The following is a 19,857-nucleotide window of genomic DNA, read 5'->3' on the forward strand; positions in this document are numbered from 1 at the left end:
GTTAAAAAGAATAATAAAAAATAGTAAAACACATGGAAATATAGCATGAATAACGATATACCTGATGGATCTTTCACAATGACTGACATTCTTTTACGAACGTTATCAAAATCCAGAATAGCAAGAACTTGATAGGTTACATCTTTGCCTGAAATAGTTGGAAAAATATATTTTAAAAAATATTGATTAATAATAAATACAAACAAATGAATAGCAAACTAGATCAGAAATGTGATATATTCAAATTGTTTTATACAGATACAATTTTAATATAGATGCTTAACAAAATAAAAACAGGTTCATCAAATGGGTTAAATATAATGTTTATGCAATTTCAGTTGGTTGACAGAAATAAATATTTACAATGGCCTTATGCCCATATTGTACCAATATTTCAGTGGCCTTTTCAAATATAATTCCTATTGAAAAAGCTGCGGTAATTTTGTGGTGGGCAGCGGCCAGTATATGAATATTTAATGTTAAGTGTTGGGTCTTATTTTGGTTACTTTAACTTACCGAGTTCTGATACTGTTACTGTGTCAAAAGTTCGCTCACGAAATACAAAACCAAAGTTTCGAGCTGCTGTAACTAATGCACCTTCATCAGGAGATTGAGCCTGATAAATCAGGTTTCCTGCGAGAAAAATCAGGTATAAACTAGTTTAGTTTCGATTGAAGAGGGTTTTAGGGGAGCAGGTGTCAAGAATGTAAATTTCAAAATTTTATTGTAAAAATTTACTTTTCAACAAAATTTTTCACTTTTTGTAATTTCATATTTGTTTATTATTTAATTTTCACAAAATAGTACAAATACATTCAAATATACCTTCTGGAGTTACATCTGGCATGACTGTATGGCAAATTGCAAGCAGTCTGAAAAAATCATGGCTTTTTGCATCTCCGGAGGTTATACAGTTTATTAGCCGCTGGTCAAAAAATCGAAAGTCTTTCTCTGCATCAGCGTTGAACGAGAAGTCGGCAATTGGTGTGTTCTGTAATTTGGTAGCTAATTGAAAACCTAATTAAAAAACTAAACTTATGAACACAGAAGTTAAACTCACAGAATATTTTTTTAACATCCAAAAAAACTTTATTTGTTTGTATTACACAATTGCATAGAACATAACAAAAACTCTTTAAACAAATAATTTTTTGTTAAATAAATTCAACATACATCATCTGGTACAATAGCAATTCCATCTTCATTATAAACATCTCCATAACATATTCCATTAATCGTACATTTATTAAACTCCATAATATTTTGTGTGAGTGTCCCTGTCTTGTCAGAAAAGATGTATTCAATCTGACCAAGTTCCTGAAAAAAAGGAAACAATTTATTATACAGAGTATTGTTAAATAACGGGTTACTTGAATAACTCTGGCTTACATCTCAGGTGCCCTGGCATGCCACAATACCCTCATAGCATCTAGATTATAGGTAGATGTTAAATACCTTTGAGAGAATCTTAAAAACAGCATATGAATGGTAACTACTTCTTAAAAAACCTAAAACACAATTTTTTGGGAAATAAAATACCTTTAAACACTAATAGGAACACATAAAAAACAAAATTTCTACAGTTTATTTTAAAAGTAAAAAAATATTTTGGCATTAAGTTTTAGTTAGCGACCATTAAAATATGAGCCGATATGGGATTTTATAAGTTGTACCTCGTTTAATGTGGTGGTTCGTGCAACAGCAGGTAAATCTTTCTTCTCATAATACATCAGTCTGTCCCAATCTATAAACCAACTCTGGCCAAGCCTTATAAACTCCACACTAAGAATAAAAAAATAGTTTATAACTTTATACATGTATATATAAGTCCCCCCCAAAAAATTCCCGCCAAGTAACATACTTGATAACTTGTAAGCTGACACGAGGTGTATAAACACCCATGTTATAACGACTGTTGTTTTCCCTCAAGGCGAGGATAAAGTAAGTTACATTCACATTTGAATTAATAAGTCCATGAAATTTACCATGGCAAAAAAGCTACTATGACAGAAAAAATTGCGGTACTAACTGCTCCATGCATGATCAACTTATTTAAGAGTTGCATTTTTAATTCTTTTTTGATACTGTATTTACAAAAAAAAACAAAAAATGTAGCAAATTGCTGTGGTAGATTGAGTTTTTCGGCAATTGCGTTGGTGAATTTTATGAACTGTATAATAAAGCAACTAGAACCGAAACAAGTAATATATCAAAGTCCCCACCTTACAAATAGAGAGATAGGCACAACTGTATTAAGGATGATGATGTATGACCAGAACATTAGGAATCCAGACATATACTCATTGGGGGAGAAGGTTGCCCATGGCATGTATGCTTGAAAGTACTGTAGATACATAGAGAGTGTTGTTCACTTATAAGTTGTATGATCAGCTTATAAACTTGTGTGGCATACGGATTACTGTGACATTTCAACATTAGGAATTTTACATAAACACTTTATACATGAGGTGTGGTCTATCGATACAATGATAGCCTCATATTTATATGGATTATTGTGACATTTCAACATCAAACTTTTTACAGAAACACTTTATACAGCAGGTGTGGTCTACCAATACAATGATAGCTTCACATTTATATGGATATTTCATTACATTTACACAGGATGTGATGAGAAAAGCACATCAATGTGTAATGTGCATAATATGTCAATATACACTCTGATCAAATATTGAATGTTTATTTTCTCCGTATTTCTCTCAAGTGACTTCTGGTTACTTTGCCTCATGACTAAATTTGTCTCATGACTTGTATATTAAAATTGACCAAAATACAATATTTCAAGCCCTCAAGCAAAATTTACTCTCACTATTGCCAGTAATTTTAAAACGTGACAGAATAAAACTTATTTTAAATTTGTGATTTGTAGTTACCAGGCTTGATACTATTTTAAGTCACACCGATTTTATTCAACATTTAATATTGGACAGTGGATTTCTAGAAAATTGATTTTAATGTTTTATTACTCTTGACCTTTGTCAAACTGAGACTATTGAAACAACATTGAATTTAATATATTCACATTTGATTAAAAAAAAGATTATTGTATAACAAGCTAAAAGTAATAGCCTAATAACAGGAAAAAGTTTTTATAAAGCTAATAACATGATTAAACATAACATTATTTGTATATTTAACAATTAATTGCTAATCACATAAATAAAATATTTTAGAATATATTACCACTCCAACAAAGCGTTCCCAGATTGTGTTTCCAATCGCCGTGACAGTGGCAAGAAATAGGAGAAATGCAAAAATCTATAAAAAATAGGTAGCCCTTTGTTAAAAACACTCATAAAAATAAAAAAACAACATTTTTTTAAAACAAACATAAAAGTAAAGCAACTTAAAAAAAAAAGTAAAGCAACTTAAAATACCACGTTCGATGCTTGATACTTTTACCATTGATGGCAAATGTATCATTTGGTCAGACACTTAAACTCCTTTAACTCGATGGTCACAAATGGGTTGTAGCAGCATGGGTGTTGGGGTAATTTGCAAACTCTAATATTTTTATGGCCCATGGCATTCCACATTTTAGGACCTGGCCCGTATAGAATAGAAAGTAATCAAACTATATCAACTTACCAACCACACAAGTTTGTTCAGTAATCTTTCAATGCTTGTTCGTTTCAAAACCGATTTTCCTGTAAATATTGAAAGACGAGATTACAGATAATTTTTATATAGAATAGTTTAGTAAATGAAACAGCTAATGCAGTATTATATGTTGAAAAATAAAAACTAAATGTGAAAAACACTACCTATGCATTACAACATCAGTATTAAGTTAATGCTTTAATAATCGAGTCCACTAGGAATAAAATATAATATATGTCGATATAAAAATTGAAATCAGCATAAGTGTATGTATTACCTGTGTTTTGCATCAGTTTTGTCTCTGGCCCGGCAAAAATAACAAGCCCAAAACACCACTCTGTGTTTCTGAGTGTGCATCCTCTTAATAAAATCTTCTCGTTGTCTATCGAGTGCGTTTCATTGTTCCAGTAAAGATTGCCCGTGAACTTGTGCAAGTAGTTATTTGGTGCCTCACATTTAATAACACCTGTTAGGATACAAGTTTGATAACACAAGAAAACTGTGTACTAGCTAGCTGCTTACTGAGATAAAACAAAATAAGTTAAAAACTAACATGAAACTTTATAAAAAATATTAATATATTTGTATACAAATTCGTATAAAATATTATATTTTATAATAAAAAAAACTAATAAGTCATAGGTTACTGTTAAACAGAAAATGAAAGAAAGCGAAACAAATAGTGCAAAAATAATTTATTTTTTTTTAATTAAAACCACTGCAGAGTAGTATCCACCCTGTGTGTATGGCAGATATTGATATAGTAAAATGCACTCGGAACGACCCGCATAAATAAATAATGTTTCTCGTGATTTTGAAATTTCATAATCTAATTATTTTGGTAAAACTAGTTAAAAATAAATAAAAACTTTGAACGATTACTCAGTTAAACAAAAATTGTAAAAGAGGTTCTTATTCCACTGATAAAAGGTAATACCCAAAGGACAAATGCAATCATCCAGTTATGGATTGAAGGCATGATGAAATCTTTTGTTCATTTAACACAGAACTGCATGTATGTGTCATGCCATAAACTGCTTGATTGCAATTTTGCCCGAGGGTATTGGAGTGACTATTGGTCTTATTGAATATAGATAACAAAATTAGAATGTCAGATGGCAGCAACAAAAGTAATTGATAAGTTTAAAAATCAATGTACCATCATGAAGATTACACTTTCGACTTAAATAAAAACATTGGCCTAAAGATATATATATAACCTAAAAATGCTAAAAATTAAAAAAAAATGCGACCTACCAACTGATCAATGTATTGTCATGCAGATTAAACTTTCGACTTAAATGAAAAGATTGGTGAAAAGATATATATAAGCTAAAATGGATAAAAATTAAAAAAAAGATCCACCATCAAAACTATGCAGGGCTTTTAGATCTTCATTCATTCCACCAGTTACATTTAAAGCTTGGCGTACTTTAAGATTTGTTTCTCTGGAAAAATACAACAAATGAACCACTGTAATAATAAAAAGCATATAATCTAAGATCACTAAGCATCAAACTGATGTTTCGTAAATGTAATTTAACATTGTAATTTTTTTAGCAATTGGAAATAATGCAGTTTTGAATTACTGAGAGATAAAGCATTAAACATTAGCATGAAAGGGGAAGGAAGCAGATACGTCAAACATACTACAGAATCAACAATAACATATACAATATACACCATAACAAAGAAACACATGCTGACACATACCCATCTAATTCAGCTGTTTCAATGTAGACAAGATTGTGCTCCTCACTGCTTGAAAGTAACAACAAATCTGCCTAAAAGGTTGGTCATATTTAAATTTGTGTAACTATTTACATATAAGCACATGAAAGTAACGTACAGTTACGTGGTCGTTGTTTTTTAATTGAATTACATCTCCAACTTTAATATCCATCCATTTTTCCTGCACCAGCCTGTTAAATAATTTAAAATATATATAAGACGTGAAGACAAGGTGCTTAATTTAAGCAAGGGTGGAAAATTAGTATTGGACTCACGCATTATCTTTTACAACACTAGATTTTCTGTTGTTAACTGAATCGTCACTTCGATGTCGTTTCTGTAGAAAAAAGTTGGTTAAAACAAAATGAACAAAAAATGCATAGAGACACATTTAATAATACCTTTAATCGTCATAAAAAAAAACAAAAAAATGTATTATTTACTTTAAATATGTACAAGATTAGTACTAAAAGATTAAATGTATTTGGGGTAAAAGGGTAAGTAAAACAAGTCCACAAAAATAATGTATTTTAATTTTATACAAAAACGAAAAAAAAAAAATTAACTATGTATATATATCTAACTGGGCCTACTGGGGTTGTGTGTATCTAAAGCAACCAGTAGAACCTACTATATCATCCACAGCATCTTTAATGGCAGTGATCAATAACACAGTAATTATAGGAATCAAAGTTGTGGTTGGATTGAGCGAAGAGATTTCGGGAATAAACTGAAAAAAATGACTGTTAAAAATAAGACATTTTCACTTTGTTGAAACAGAAAACATTTAATTCTGAAATTCTGATAAGTGTTGTATGTAAGTGTTAGCTATGGGACCTAAAAGTGTTGTATTTTAAATGGTAAACATTGCTTACTGACTTAAAACTGTTTTCATACAGTATTTGGCTGTCACAATGGCAATGGAATAGCATAGGCTTTAACTTTTCTATAGTAAATCCATAGCTTTATTTGATAATGCAGTGAATTTTGTAGACTGATATTTTAATGTAGTACAACCCACAGATTATTATTGTAGTTGGAAAAGTATAATTTTACCAAAAAAATTGTTGTACCTGTAAAATAAGAAGACAAACAAAATAAACGTTGACAACTCGATGAAATTGTTCCCATAGATTAACGAGAATAAAGTTGTACCAGGTATATCTTGATGTTTTAATTTTATTCACCTAAAAATATAAAAATTGAAAACATTTGTAAGACTGAAGAATGCTTTAAAAAAAAATAATTTATTTTACCTATGGGTTCACAATAACGAAAGTCAAAAATGTTTTACGGAAAAAAAAACAAAAAGGAACAATAAAATGACAGTCGTTATGACATTTGGTAGTAAAACGAGTCTACAAAACTTATTGATTAAAAAGTGTGACCATTACACATAACATACAGACTTATCACACTGAATTAATACACCATTAATTTTTAGTTAGGAAGTGGGCACACTTACAGCATATTGGAAATTTGCATTGTACTCAACATCATTGGCTTTAATATCTCGTTGCTCTTCTGCAAATGAAGTCACACATTAAAAAGTTTCAATAAGCGCTCAATAGTGTATTACTGATTATTTCAGTATAATACAACACATTGTTAAGCCAAAAAAAAGCAGTATAGTAGGGTAGGGAAAGATGGGACACCCATATTACCCAAATTTTCTGATCGAGTTTTAAACTATTAGCAACGATCTATGGGAGTCATGAGGATACGGTTTTATAATTCATTGAATGTTTTTTGTTTACTTCCAAATGGGACACGAACATAGAATGAAAAGGTGTCTCATCTTCCACCACCCCACTATATATACACAGGGTCACTTATTAGGGTATAGCCCGGGTATAGCCTATACAATAGGCCTATCTATTAACTTTGATGACAGTATTTGTATTGTTTACATTTATCTGAGTGAAGAATCTTCCAGTACATTACAGATTAGACTGGAGGAAGCGTTAGAGGTTGGTAGTTAGTGTTTAGTTAGTAATTAGTGGTTATATGGGTTGGTGGTTGGAGGTTGGCAAATTAAGTTGGGAGTCGATTCTTCACTGGCACTGTTTACGTTATCAAAACGCGCGTTTGAACACCTTATATTAACTAGAGAATTACGAATTCTTTTATAATTACCACACCTACCCTTTTCACGTTTTTTGAACCATGGCAGCTTATCCATTTGGCTTCAGCAGTTTGTTACCTAATTCCACATTATTCCAACACTAGACACGAGTGAGGACTAAACAAACTAGCCATGTTATTATAAATAGAAACAGATTGAAAAATATAATGCTAGTTTAAACTAATCTGTACGGTTGTGGCTTGTATACAGCTTAACTAAGCTACGTAAACATGTCTCAAGTTGTGTAATGCAATTACGAGTGGTTTACACTTTTCCGGGCTCAACAATATGCTCATATTAAACTGTAGTTAGACTGTATAAGTACTCGAAACCATACTAGACAACGTGACCCCGTATCGAGGGGAGTTTTCGTAGCTACGTTGAAACAAACCCTAATAGCCTTTCTCGTAACTTACGTTCATTCACCCGACAGATAACAACACACACGTACACACCCACACGCGTACACACACACACATACGAACATACACACCCATGAATAAAACGCTCGAGCATCACCTGACGGACAATCACTTTTGTCAACGTATACATAGTGGGGGGAGATGGGACACCTTTAGAACATATTATTCAAATGTCCTGATCGTATTTTAAACAATTAACAACTGTGTATAGGAGTTGTGAGGATATAGTTTTATAATTCTTGAATTGATCTGTGTTTACTACTAAATGGGACGAGAAAATAGAGTTAAAAGGTGTACCGTCTCCACCCAACCTACTATATAACTAGTCGTTATACGAGTATTGCTTTTGTGATACCATTCTTACTCTAGCATGAACTTAGCTAGGGACATATGTTGCCGGTTTCAAGCCTTTCTGTCAGAAAACACCTTCCTGTTATGAATTTTACATATATATATAAAAACTTCGATAGATACAGTTACTGCGAAACACGCTGTTTAGAAACTAGCAAGCGTTTACACAGTATTTTTTTATTGTGGCAATGAAAAAAACGATGGTAGAAGCAAGTATAAGAATGTACAATGTCGTTCAGTGTGCGAAAACGCAAAGCGTTAATGCGTAAGAGGCATGGAACACAAGTTTTTACTAGTGACATGTCATCATTGATTAAAAGGCCAGAGAATGAAGGAATTTTAGTAAACTGTAACAGGTGCAAAAATATAGTGATCTAAAAACATGACACACACATACACACAAGTGTCTGGAATAGGGTGTTCGTGTAAAAAATACGAAGAGTTCCAGTGAACACGGTCGGTATTGCCATACAGTAAAGTAATACTGATGTAACACGCGGCCGTAATCTCAATGTTTTGAAGCGCACGAGCGCCAAAAACCTAACGAATCAGTGTCCGCGGGCGTTCTAGATAGCCGTGTGCGTATGTTTTAAATTGCATGGGAAATTGACCGACCAGAACTGTGAGCAATTAAGGTTTGGGAGATCTACCTACGAAGCGAAGAAGTGTTACTATGTACAGAGGTTATAACGGGTCAGTGGCGTCCGTTTGGCAGTGGAAAGCAGTTAACCCCGTTTCATAAGTCAGTAGTCTTTTAAAAGCGACAGCGCGGAAGATTTTAGTTAAAATTCGAAGCAAAATGATCGGGAGCAAACTTTTGAATATCCGCTTCTGGCGCTCAGTAAAAGGCAACATGTGAGGAGGAACGAAAAAGACGCAGTGATGAACACACCTTCGTAGGAGATGGCACTGAACACGGGATTACCACGGACGATGGTTTAGAAAAACATACTGAATAAGAAACGCGTGAAAACTAAAAAAGATGTTGCGATTAGAAAATATACACGTACGAATTAGTCCTCGAGTCATAAAAGCGCTGTATATAAATAAAACGTCTTAAAAAGGAGCCGCATAAAAATCACCGCTAAAATCGTCACTGCAAATTAGGTTTGCAAGAAAATAAGAAGAAACTGCTGTTCTGTAAAATATATTTACACGTTCGCCGCCATTTTTAGGACTAACTGTTGAGAAACAACTTTGTGTAAAAAACTCCGGTGCTGCTTGTGCTAGTTAATGGATTTGGTTACAATACGGATACAAATCGTTAGCGATGTGCAGCAACGGCGCTTCTACTACGACCAAATACCTCATTTGCGATTGAGGTGTAACGTGCGTGACAACTGGTGAGAAAATTAAAACGACTTTTTGTCGCAAGAGCAGCGGTAATGGAACATATGGACAGACAACACAACGACGGAAGTTAGTTAGCTGTATTATAAGATGGAGATGCTGTTAACTGTTTTGGTGGCGGTTCGAGGCCACGAACGAGGGTTAGTTGAACGTTGCGAACCGTGGTCTACAGCTTGCAGTCGGGAGAATGGCTGTTGTCTTGTCGCGGACGTCGCGCGAAAGATTCGGCAGTCACGTGACTCCAGGAGGATAGTGACGTCACAGACTGTCGAGTTGTTCCATCACGGGATCAGTGATGTGGGAATCCTCCAACATCTGCAGCTCCTCAAGACCAAGATTGACTTTGAGTTCATCGCCGGGAAAATACTCGGAACCCAACTCGTGCGAGAACATACCGGGGGTGATGGGGTAATCACTGCCCGAAAGTAACCCCATCTTTGACTGGTGTTCATCTACCCCTGAAGAATAAATACAATTTACTAACATGCATATAGAGACTTATAGACAAACAGAAGACTGTGTATAGTGCATAAAACCTCTCTTCTGTTTTATAATATATTTTCAGGAAAAAAAGGGAATAAAAAGTTCAAAACACAGGGCAACTATATTTTTAGTATTATAGTTTCACATACAGGTATCCTTATACTCTTGTATTGGTCGTAATAAAACTTAGATCACAAAACAATTCTTCAAGGGTGGAAATAAATAATTTACCAGTAAATACGATGTCTGGTATTCTGTTGATGTTGTTTGGTTGTTGGTGCTTTGCTGGGGCGTTGTTTTGGCTTCCATGCCGCGATGAAACGGATCCACTGTTGCCTGCATTGAGAAGAAACATGTTTGTTACTGCATTCTCCGTGTTATAAGATGGCAGCGCGAATCGCAAGCGCTTGTTATTAGTGTAGAAAAAAATATTTCGCAGGTCTTAATGGATAGGTATAGGGGTTAATATATACATGCAAAGAATAATTGACGATTATTCATCCTTGTCTAACGGGGCAACGATAAGCATTTAACTAGAGGATCTTTCATACAACGATTACACGAGTGAAGACAGATAACTATCTTGTTCAAGAGCCCACTCGTAAACTTCTTATCAGCATAGAAAAATAATAAGCCATCTTTAAACACTACAGCACTAAAGTCAAAATATAATTAACTTTGATATAAGTCTTACCGTGTGGAATCTCGTAGCTTCCGTCAGATGAAGTTTCCACGAGTGCACTTAGCCCACTGTAACCTGGAGGTGGTATGCCTTGATGTTGCGGGTTGTTACCGGCGTCGTTAACGACGTGGAAGTGTTCAAACTGCGATGTAATCAAGCTTATTTATATAATTATATATATATATAACAGTATGCTTTACGTTACACGACTTTAAAGCCATATTAAATAAAGGTATATTTCCTGTACTGTAGCGTAGCGTAGTGAATAAAATAAAGTAATCTTTAATGTAGTGTAGCTTGCTCGAAAAAAAAAAAGGTTTACAAAGAATGTTTAGCTTACTCAGTCCTTTTACGGTGTTAAAGTATTAAATACTCAGTAAATTAATGACAGCAAGGTTTAGTTTCTACCTGGTGCTGAAGCGGCTGCATCGTCATATCGTTCCTGTAGTAAGCTTCAGAGAGTGCGGGGTTACTGCCGGTCGTAAACTCATGCTGCGTAATAAGAGTTAATTGTTAGTTAAAGGTGGCGCTATCAATTATCCATTTGTGTGCACCTGCTAAACGGTTAGTGGACCGTTTTCGCTGTCCAACAGTAGGCTAGGATTTTATAGATGTTATTGTTTAAGTATAATGGTTCATAAGTCCAAAACCCAGGCGTGAACTTTAGCAATACACTGATTCGTGTAAGTTACTGAAGAGAAATGGTTTCTGGAAACTAGAAGACGGATTGCCATACACGATCAATGGATGTGGGTAAACTTATGGGAGATTATAAATAAACTTGCGGTGAATTGGGATCTGGTATTTGAGGAGTTAGAATTCAGGAAATATTTGAGGAATATGAGTTTGTGAAACATTCTTTTTTTATAGCAGTACATAATATTACTTTACAGGGTAAGACTAAACAACACACCAGACACAGTTTTTGGCTGTAAACACTCTCAAACTACCATTGTTTTATGGTAATACACAGGGGGGAATGGGCCAAATCTGACCTAAATCATTGGTCAACAAGAACCCATACAGAATATGTTGGAACACTGATAATCAACAAGGACTAAACTCATACAGAAAATAATGTTGAAACACTGTCATTCAACAAGGACCTCACCCATACAGAAAATAATGTTGAAACACTGATATTTAACAAGGATCAAACCCATACACAATAGAATATTAAACAGTGATAACGAACTTACCCGTGGAGAGGTGACAGGTGAGAAACTAGCTTGACTGCATTGAGAGGTTGGAGAAGTGGGCGAAGTAAGGGGACTGGTAATGGCGGTGCCATGTACAACCCTTGAGAGGTGTGGTTGGCCCACCTTGGATGCTGCACTCACATCTATTTGAAGTTGTTGTGATCCTATTAGTGTGTATGTGTTGTTAAGTCATGTTAGTTACATATAGCTCTAGTACTACAACATAATCTTGTGCAGAAACGTGGGATTACTTATTGATTTAATTGACCAAAGCTGTCAGATTTTTTTATAATCCAAAAATACAAATGTTGGTATCTGTAACTCATGAATATCAGTCTGCACAATATTGAACAAAGCATGAAATTTGCATATACTCTAAACCAAGCGTTGTTAGCCAATACGTGTGTGTGTGACTTAAACTAAGCAAAAGTCATGTGGAAAGTAACGCAATGTCTTCCACTGCATACTTTATACTATATTTGGAAACTGCATTCTAAGAAACTTTTTCATATTAATATTTCACAGCTTCTGATAGTGAGCCATGATAATACACACATACCTCCATGTTGTTGGGAGAGATGGCGTTGGTGAATGTTCCCTTGTTGGCCCTGCATGGAACATCCGTTGTTAATATAAAACTACAGTGTTTTTAAACTATGTGGCAAGACACTACCTAGCAGGCCTACGTATCACATAACATTAATTACATTAAACGCAACATTGGTAATAAAAGTCATTAAATAAATTTCTATATCGCTGGTACAGCTAAAGTGAAGCAACCTTTCTAAATGCTGGCAACGAAAATGTATGGAACCAGTGCATTATTAAATTCTGTTAAAAAAGTTTACAAATAAGCAATTATAAAAAAAGTCCATACCTGTTGGTTGAGGGCAACACCACGTGGTGACATTGATTGAACATGGGATGGACTGCCAGGATGATCAGGGCTAGGTAAAGGCCAACCCTGTAACAATGTATTGAATATATGAAGGCCAATAATATTGGAATATTAAAATTATATTGAAATAATTGAATCAAAAACTTACCCTTGAATCAGTAGGATTATGGTGGCCTGGATGAGTTCCTTGGGGTGTGGGGTAGGGGTAAGCGCAGTTACCCACTCTCGGGGGGCTTTTTATCTCAGATGTACCCATTTTTGGTGAGGATACTTTGGGGTACTTGATCCTTCTTGCATGTTCAGGAGACCCAAGACTAAGGGGGCTGGGGCCATTGTGGGTGTGCCTCCTTGATCTACTGGGGCTGGCAGGACCACGGGGTATACCTGGTCAAAAATATGTTATTTTGAAAATGTGTGATTTCGGCAGCAGTATAATTTCTCTCTGTACCTTTCTTAATTTTAAGTGATTTTTGTAAACTTTTGATAAGACTTAGCACACTGCAATCTGACACTTCATCTCTCTTTCTCTGCGTTTGTAAATGAACACTGCCTGTCTCGTCTGCCTCAGCTATCGTAGCCAATCGTGTGCTGTGTATTCCGGTAGAATTGGTTAATGTATGGCGGGGGTTACCGGCGTGCGGCGTCATCAAAAATTCATCACAATCAATGCTTTCCTCACGGCTCACTGCTTGTTTACTGATATACCTCATAATTTCTAGTAGTTCCCTCAAGAGCTCATGTAGTTTTACTCTGCACTGAGTAGACTCTGAGAGAAAAGGAGACTTGTTGAGTAAAAATCAATACAGCACTCAGCATGTATGAATTTACTTTAGATGACTGGGAGTGATGAGCTAGGACAGAAATTGGCTTATCTTGGCCAAATCAAACTGCCCCTATGCCGGTGTATTGACATTACCTCCTAAGTGGGGCGAGATGGCTGAGGCAGCTGGCAGGTTCCCAGTGCTTCTAGCTTGGTTATATACAGGAGGATGAACGTTGTTCTGACTCGTTTGATGCTGATGAGCTTCATCATAGTCTATGGGGTTAGACAGCGGTGATGGGATGTGTAGGTTCGTCAAATCTAGACACATCACACATATGAATACATTGTGAAACTTTTAAATATTAACAATAGTTAACAAAAATACCAAAACCAAATTGCAATTAATATAAATTGTATATTTAAAAATGAAAACAGAAATATTCACTTTGGAAACAATTTTATCGAAATATATTTTGAATAAACAGAAATAAAAATTAAGTAAACCTAATTGAACTGAACAGACTGTTTAAACATGCATTTACCCATATTAAGGTTATGAGCATCAGGACGCTAAATATATGATAACTAAGAAAGCAATGGCTTTTTATTTACATTATTACTAAACCATGCAAAGATGTTTACTGTGAATCTGCCACAATAGTAGAATATTACCGCAAAATGATTTTGTCTGAAAATTACCTGGAAGCGAACCAGTGTTGTTTCCTATCTGAGTAACATGAGAGAGAGAAGGAGATACAGAGACTGGTATAATGGGGATCTGATTGCCGTGTCCATCAGGTGGTCCATGAATGGATGGCTCACCACTTGACAGCATGCTATGTGGTATCATTATATTATTAAATAAAATAAAAGATTGGTAGAGTTGAGACGATAATTTAGATCATAGTCCTAGGGTGGCAGGGTCAGTAGGCCTGCCAATTTTCTGAACAGCATTAATCAGTAATTGTTAGTCTAATAAGGTGAAACTTGTTTCATAGGATTGTGTCTAACTATCACTGCGTTTGTGTTGGTAATATTGGGTATATGATGCTCAATAAAAATTTTGACTTGCCTGGGATAAGCTAATATGTTTTTACAGTGTGTCAACATGTGTTTAGCATTTACAGTTTATTCGAACATAAAGTCATAAACCATTAAAATGGTAGGAGCAATCACATGTAGCAGTAAAAATCCTATGTTTTTTTTATACCAATTGTAAATTCCTTTAATCTACAAATAGATTGATAGACAAAGGTGTATAACAGGACCAGAAAAATTTTTACAATGCAATTTTTGTTTTTTTTTGCGATGCTGTTAAAGCGTATATTAAAACTGTCTCCTTTGCCAAACTGAGAAATATTTAAAACAATGAAAGAATGAGAATAAGCTTACTTCATTGTGGGTGCCTCACATGACTTAGGTCTGTTAGCTGAATGTAACTGCTGCTCCAACTTCTTATTTTCAAGCATCGTTTTATAGGAAGGAGGCAGATTGTAAAAGCTGTTCTCATTGAATTCTATAAAAGCAAGTGTCATTATGAATGTTTTGTGAATGAAAATAAAAAGTGCTAATATAACAGAGCTATTAATTTGGCAGGGGAGGTGGGCTACATTAAGTAACACATAAGTGCCAAAGTTTCGGGCCTTGATAAGACATGGTATAGGTTTGGTAAATGTTGCATTGGTTAATGGTATGTCATGTTTAATATCTTGCAATCAGGAATTAATAGTTTCCATACTAAAGTGTTTCTATGTCATTGTTGTGACATAAATTGCTTTGTAAATCTAAAGTGACAGAGGGGCTTTAGGTAATGGTGTACACTGTATCCCATCTGTATGTCTATGCACATTACTATTAGGTTGAAAATAAATGTCCCAAAGTTGTAATGTAAGAGCAAATGGTTTCGATATGTTAGCAAAACCACTCACCACGATGAGGTTGGTGGTTCATTTGGTTGTTTGCCGAGTTGAAAGGATCTTGCTGGTTTGGGTTCATCACACTTTGATGCAACGCTGAGTCAGAGTTCGTTCTGGACAGAGCAAAACTGCCGATTCATGTTTTGTGGGCATCGTGGAATGTCAGTAGCAGGCAGCAAGGCAATCACCACAAATGAAAGAAATGCAGCAAGCACATACAACAAGCAAAATGAAAGTGATTTGAATCAAACTATAAAATCCTCTAATTTCTAACGAAAATTAGTAAAACCTGATCCGATACTTGTGAAATGTAAAGTGTATTATTGAAAATAGTTAACTCTTTTATAAAATTTGTATTACAATTCTACAAGTGTCAGACCAAATATAAATAAAACATAGGGTTACCAACTACTAGTTATCTAGATTCTAACTAAGTATTAATGACAACACAACATCAAATACATTAGCATCATCTAAAAGTAATCACCACCAATTTTCATGCAAAATAAAACTAGATATCATGAACAAGTTAATTATTTACTGCAGCACATTGACGCATGATGTAATTGAGTTATTGATAATATGGGAGTGATAGTAAATTAAATGTTAAAAAGCCTTCATTATCCTTACAAGTGGTATGTTAGTATTTAACCATCCGCTTTTTTAAGTTTTAAAAAAAAAAAATTTATTAAATGTTATAAAAAGATAAAACATTCTAGAACTCGCAACACAGATAAAACACACACAACTTTCAACTGGTCAAAAGTTTACAAAACTAAAGTTATTAGTTCAAAATTCTATCTGTTTTGGTTTTGTAATGTAAGTGTCACATTTTTCTCAGTAATACACTCACGAAAATAAGCTGTGACCTGGGGGAAGGTTATACAATGTTATACCAAACTACTGACCATGCCAATTATCCACAATTATGCCAATAAAATGTTTTATGCCGCTACAGGACATATACTACTCTATAAATTTATACGCATCAAGAATACTATTTTAAATATGGTTTTCTAACTAAATTTAAATTGGAGATGTATATATATTGGTTAGTATAATGAGTGGAACTATTTGTTTTAGAACCAATGCGTGAAAAATTTGCAGGTGGTTGTAGTTACTGCACAGGCAATGAGCAATTAAGCTGTGCAGATGTGAGTAGCCAGTTGTGATTACACACAAATCACACAATCCTTAATATACCATGATCACACTGCGATGACTCCAAATTTCTGGGTATATTTCAGCCTATGTGTTACTATGAAGTGAACCATACGCTGTCTTGTGAGAGCGTTGTATGTTCATAACACAATTAGTTTTTATTGTTAAATTATGATGGATACTGGGCTTACTGGCTAGCAAACTTACATTTTGTATAGCTGTATCTAGCAATGTAAAAAATACTAGGCTTTCAATGGATATCAATTTATGTTTAAATAATTGAAGGAATCTCTATATTATGGATGGGTAGTTACAATGTTCACATTAGTCTAATTTTGACACCATGTAGAACCAATAACATACATGCGGTTTAATACCAGCACCAACAAACATATATGAATTAAAGCTCATTTCCAGATGCCAATGAACACATTGACAAATAGATGTCATTAAAATACTGCACATGCATACAACTGCACAATAAACTACTTTCTATGTCAAACTGCCAAACATGTAATACAGCTACTTGTTATACAAAATAAGCATCTCTAGGCTACAGTATTGTAGAAAAAACATAATGAATAATTCAAAGCAGAAAATTTCGAAAAAAACTACTTTCAGGCTGGTCATTGATTTCAATTGCGATCTATAGTGTTCATGATAGGAAATAGCAACTATCAAAAGTGACAAGTGAGCAAGTGAGTAATGGCTTGAAAGCGGATAATGGCTGCTTTCCAGCTTGATTTCGATTTATCAAGAACAAGATCTTTAGTCGCAAGTTTCACGAACTATTTCTCCAAACAATACGCACGACAACACAATAATATATCAATTATTTTCATACAAAATAACATTAGTTTGATTCAGAAAATAAACACAGGAAACATTAGGAATATTAACATAACACCTTTATCATAATTTTCTCTGCCAAACAACAATAACAAAGTTTTCTAAAACATAAAATTAACAGAACCAAAACCAAAAGAAATTGGCAGAAAAAAAGGTTCATTTTCTTACCTTCTCCAACTGGATTCGGGTGGTGGGGATAGGAAAGGACCAGCATATTGAGCTGGGTTTCCTTCAAAATGAGATATTCTGTGCCTGTTGTTCATTTCAAATGGCATTACATTCCGTCTGTGAGTGTAGGGGCGCATACGAGAATCAAATCGACCTGGATGTCTCATTGCATGTTTACCATCATCAAAACCACCCTGGTGCTGTAGAAAAGTTGTAAATATAAATATTCATCGATTCAGAAAGACAAACATACAACTTGGTTGGTAATATAAACACAACATTATATTTCATATGAAGTATTAAAGTCTTCGCATTATAAATTATTCACCACAATAGAAATGAAAGTCAAGGAGAGAATGAGAATGCTTTGTAGTTAGTGATGTATAGAAACATCCTGTATTGAGGGAAACTCGAAAACAAACTACGGTGCCTTTCTCCGTAGCAAACTCCACAAGAGCTTCACATAAATAAAAAAGGTGGAGAATATGGACACTGAAAAGCATATATACCACAGTTTACCACTAATATAAGCTTATAATACACCTGCTATTTAAAAGCTCAACCAGTAATTAAACACTTGGACAGAATAATATCTATAAGTAAAAACAAAACAAATCAAATTGGAGATGTAGTAAATATGTTATCAATGTGAATTTATTGGAGATTTAATCTTTATACAAACTTGTCTGTAAATAAAGACTACTTTTACCTCACAGTTTTGTTTACTAAAAAAATCAAAATCTAATGTCCTATCTGTAACTATAAATTATTCCACAATGGATTACTTGTAGAACTGCGAATTTATATATATTTATACTGCAACATTTCCCAATTTATAAGAAATTAATCACAATCGCAAAAACAAAAACATATTAATAACAATGCAACAATCAGAAATAAAGAGAAATACATAATAATAAAATGTCTAGCCTATGCCCATTATCGTGTTTATCTGATATTACCATCAGTAAAGTTGTATATTAATATGTATACACACTTACATGGAGCTCAATTTGGGGATTGGCAGCAATTTGATTTACATTGGGTAAAGATCCACCTAAATATGAGCGCAGGTATGCTTGGGGGTGGGGACTGAGATGAGCAGATGTCATTCGTGGTGGCTGCATTCCCTACAATACCAAAAAGGTAAACAGAAAGTTTACATAGAAAATCTAGGATAGGAATGATCATTAATTTACAATTCATTGACATAGTGGCATTTTAATATTCAGTTACTCGTATAACATAAATATTTTGATAAATGGTTATATCTATAGAGTCTCTGTTTAGTAAAGAAAGTAGTAAATGTAACATGAAATAGAGAGATTTGAAAAAAAATGTTTGGACATTTTAACAAAACGAGATACAGACTAGACTCATAACACACACCAAGAGTGCAAAGTAATAAGCTAAAATTCAAAATTATAACCAAAACAAAAATGAACAAATTTTTTATACATGAAATTAAAAATAAAATTGAAAATGATTCAGAACAGATGTTTGGCACAAAGAAATCAGTGTATTACCACATGTATAACTAAATTGACTTATCTAAAGCAGAACTACTTTGAATATAACATGTTCAAAATACTTACTATGACTCTGGTCACTGACACTTCTTGCATAATCCTCTCAAAAGCTGCTGTTTCTTCAGCCTGCTTTTGATTGTGCAGCGCTATTTTCTCCGAAAATTTTCGCGGATTCGACATGATTGTTGTATGGAAGACCAACTTCTTTGGTATTTTACAAACCAATACACAAACTGGAAGGTTCAGATTCCAGGGGAACACGAAATACGGCCGATTGGGTTAGTCCACATTCAAACGGGCAAACAAACATATAAAAACCGCCTGGGGCTAGTCAAGACTTTTCAGGTCCAACCTGAACACTTACTATAACTGCTTGTTTTTCACCAGGTTCTATTTTCCAGTATTTCGGGAATTTTTTCTTCTGAAATCTAGTCGGTCCAAAAACTATTCCCTGTATTTACTGTACAGTTGCAGTTGTAAGTCTAGTCGCGTGATTAACCAATCAGCTCCACACCTACAGTCACGTGACTTTTCGGTACAAGATATCTATAGCGACGTCCAATGCATCATAGTTTCAGACGTTTTTTTTAATTAACATATTTAGAGCCG

The 19,857-nt window shown here is 34.2% G+C and overlaps 2 protein-coding genes and 1 long non-coding RNA gene across 4 annotated transcripts in view; 1 reads left to right on the plus strand and 2 right to left on the minus strand.

Moving 5' to 3' along the window:
• Positions 1–7,608, minus strand: part of LOC100179108 (probable phospholipid-transporting ATPase IM) — an 18,035-nt gene extending 10,427 nt beyond the window's left edge. The window contains exons 1-17 of the mRNA XM_018811743.2: positions 7,498–7,608; positions 6,818–6,876; positions 6,426–6,539; positions 5,984–6,082; positions 5,628–5,689; positions 5,471–5,543; positions 5,335–5,405; positions 4,987–5,069; positions 3,899–4,087; positions 3,610–3,668; positions 3,205–3,279; positions 2,223–2,344; positions 1,674–1,782; positions 1,174–1,317; positions 826–991; positions 517–633; positions 62–148 (exon numbers count right to left, since the gene is read on the minus strand). Of these exons, the coding sequence (XP_018667288.1) occupies positions 62–148; positions 517–633; positions 826–991; positions 1,174–1,317; positions 1,674–1,782; positions 2,223–2,344; positions 3,205–3,279; positions 3,610–3,668; positions 3,899–4,087; positions 4,987–5,069; positions 5,335–5,405; positions 5,471–5,543; positions 5,628–5,689; positions 5,984–6,082; positions 6,426–6,539; positions 6,818–6,876; positions 7,498–7,534 (1,666 nt within the window). The 5' untranslated portion in view covers positions 7,535–7,608. The remainder of the gene's footprint in view (positions 1–61; positions 149–516; positions 634–825; positions 992–1,173; positions 1,318–1,673; positions 1,783–2,222; positions 2,345–3,204; positions 3,280–3,609; positions 3,669–3,898; positions 4,088–4,986; positions 5,070–5,334; positions 5,406–5,470; positions 5,544–5,627; positions 5,690–5,983; positions 6,083–6,425; positions 6,540–6,817; positions 6,877–7,497) is intronic.
• Positions 1–10,077, plus strand: part of LOC113474181 — a 17,098-nt gene extending 7,021 nt beyond the window's left edge. Inside the window, exons 2-3 of the long non-coding RNA XR_003395827.1 lie at positions 7,392–7,397; positions 10,065–10,077. This is a non-coding gene — a long non-coding RNA (uncharacterized LOC113474181). The remainder of the gene's footprint in view (positions 1–7,391; positions 7,398–10,064) is intronic.
• Positions 8,412–19,772, minus strand: LOC100176783 (CREB-regulated transcription coactivator 1-like). Of its 2 annotated transcripts, none has more exons than XM_018811771.2 (15): positions 19,315–19,772; positions 18,721–18,849; positions 17,720–17,919; positions 15,554–15,654; positions 15,018–15,141; positions 14,325–14,461; positions 13,779–13,943; positions 13,011–13,246; positions 12,842–12,928; positions 12,524–12,572; positions 11,965–12,128; positions 11,174–11,257; positions 10,778–10,907; positions 10,315–10,419; positions 8,412–10,058 (listed from the first exon to the last, which is right to left on the minus strand). In XM_018811771.2, the coding sequence occupies exons 1-15, from the start codon at positions 19,426–19,428 to the stop codon at positions 9,859–9,861; spliced, it is 2,025 nt and encodes a 674-aa protein (XP_018667316.1). In that variant the 5' UTR covers positions 19,429–19,772; the 3' UTR covers positions 8,412–9,858. The 2 variants fall into 2 exon arrangements, with proteins under 2 accessions (XP_018667316.1, XP_018667315.1); XM_018811770.2 differs by having other exon boundaries at positions 15,554–15,669.
• Positions 19,773–19,857: the final 85 nt, after the last annotated feature.

This window comes from Ciona intestinalis, chromosome 4 (assembly GCF_000224145.3).
Source record: "Ciona intestinalis chromosome 4, KH, whole genome shotgun sequence".
Classification (NCBI taxonomy): domain Eukaryota; kingdom Metazoa; phylum Chordata; class Ascidiacea; order Phlebobranchia; family Cionidae; genus Ciona; species Ciona intestinalis.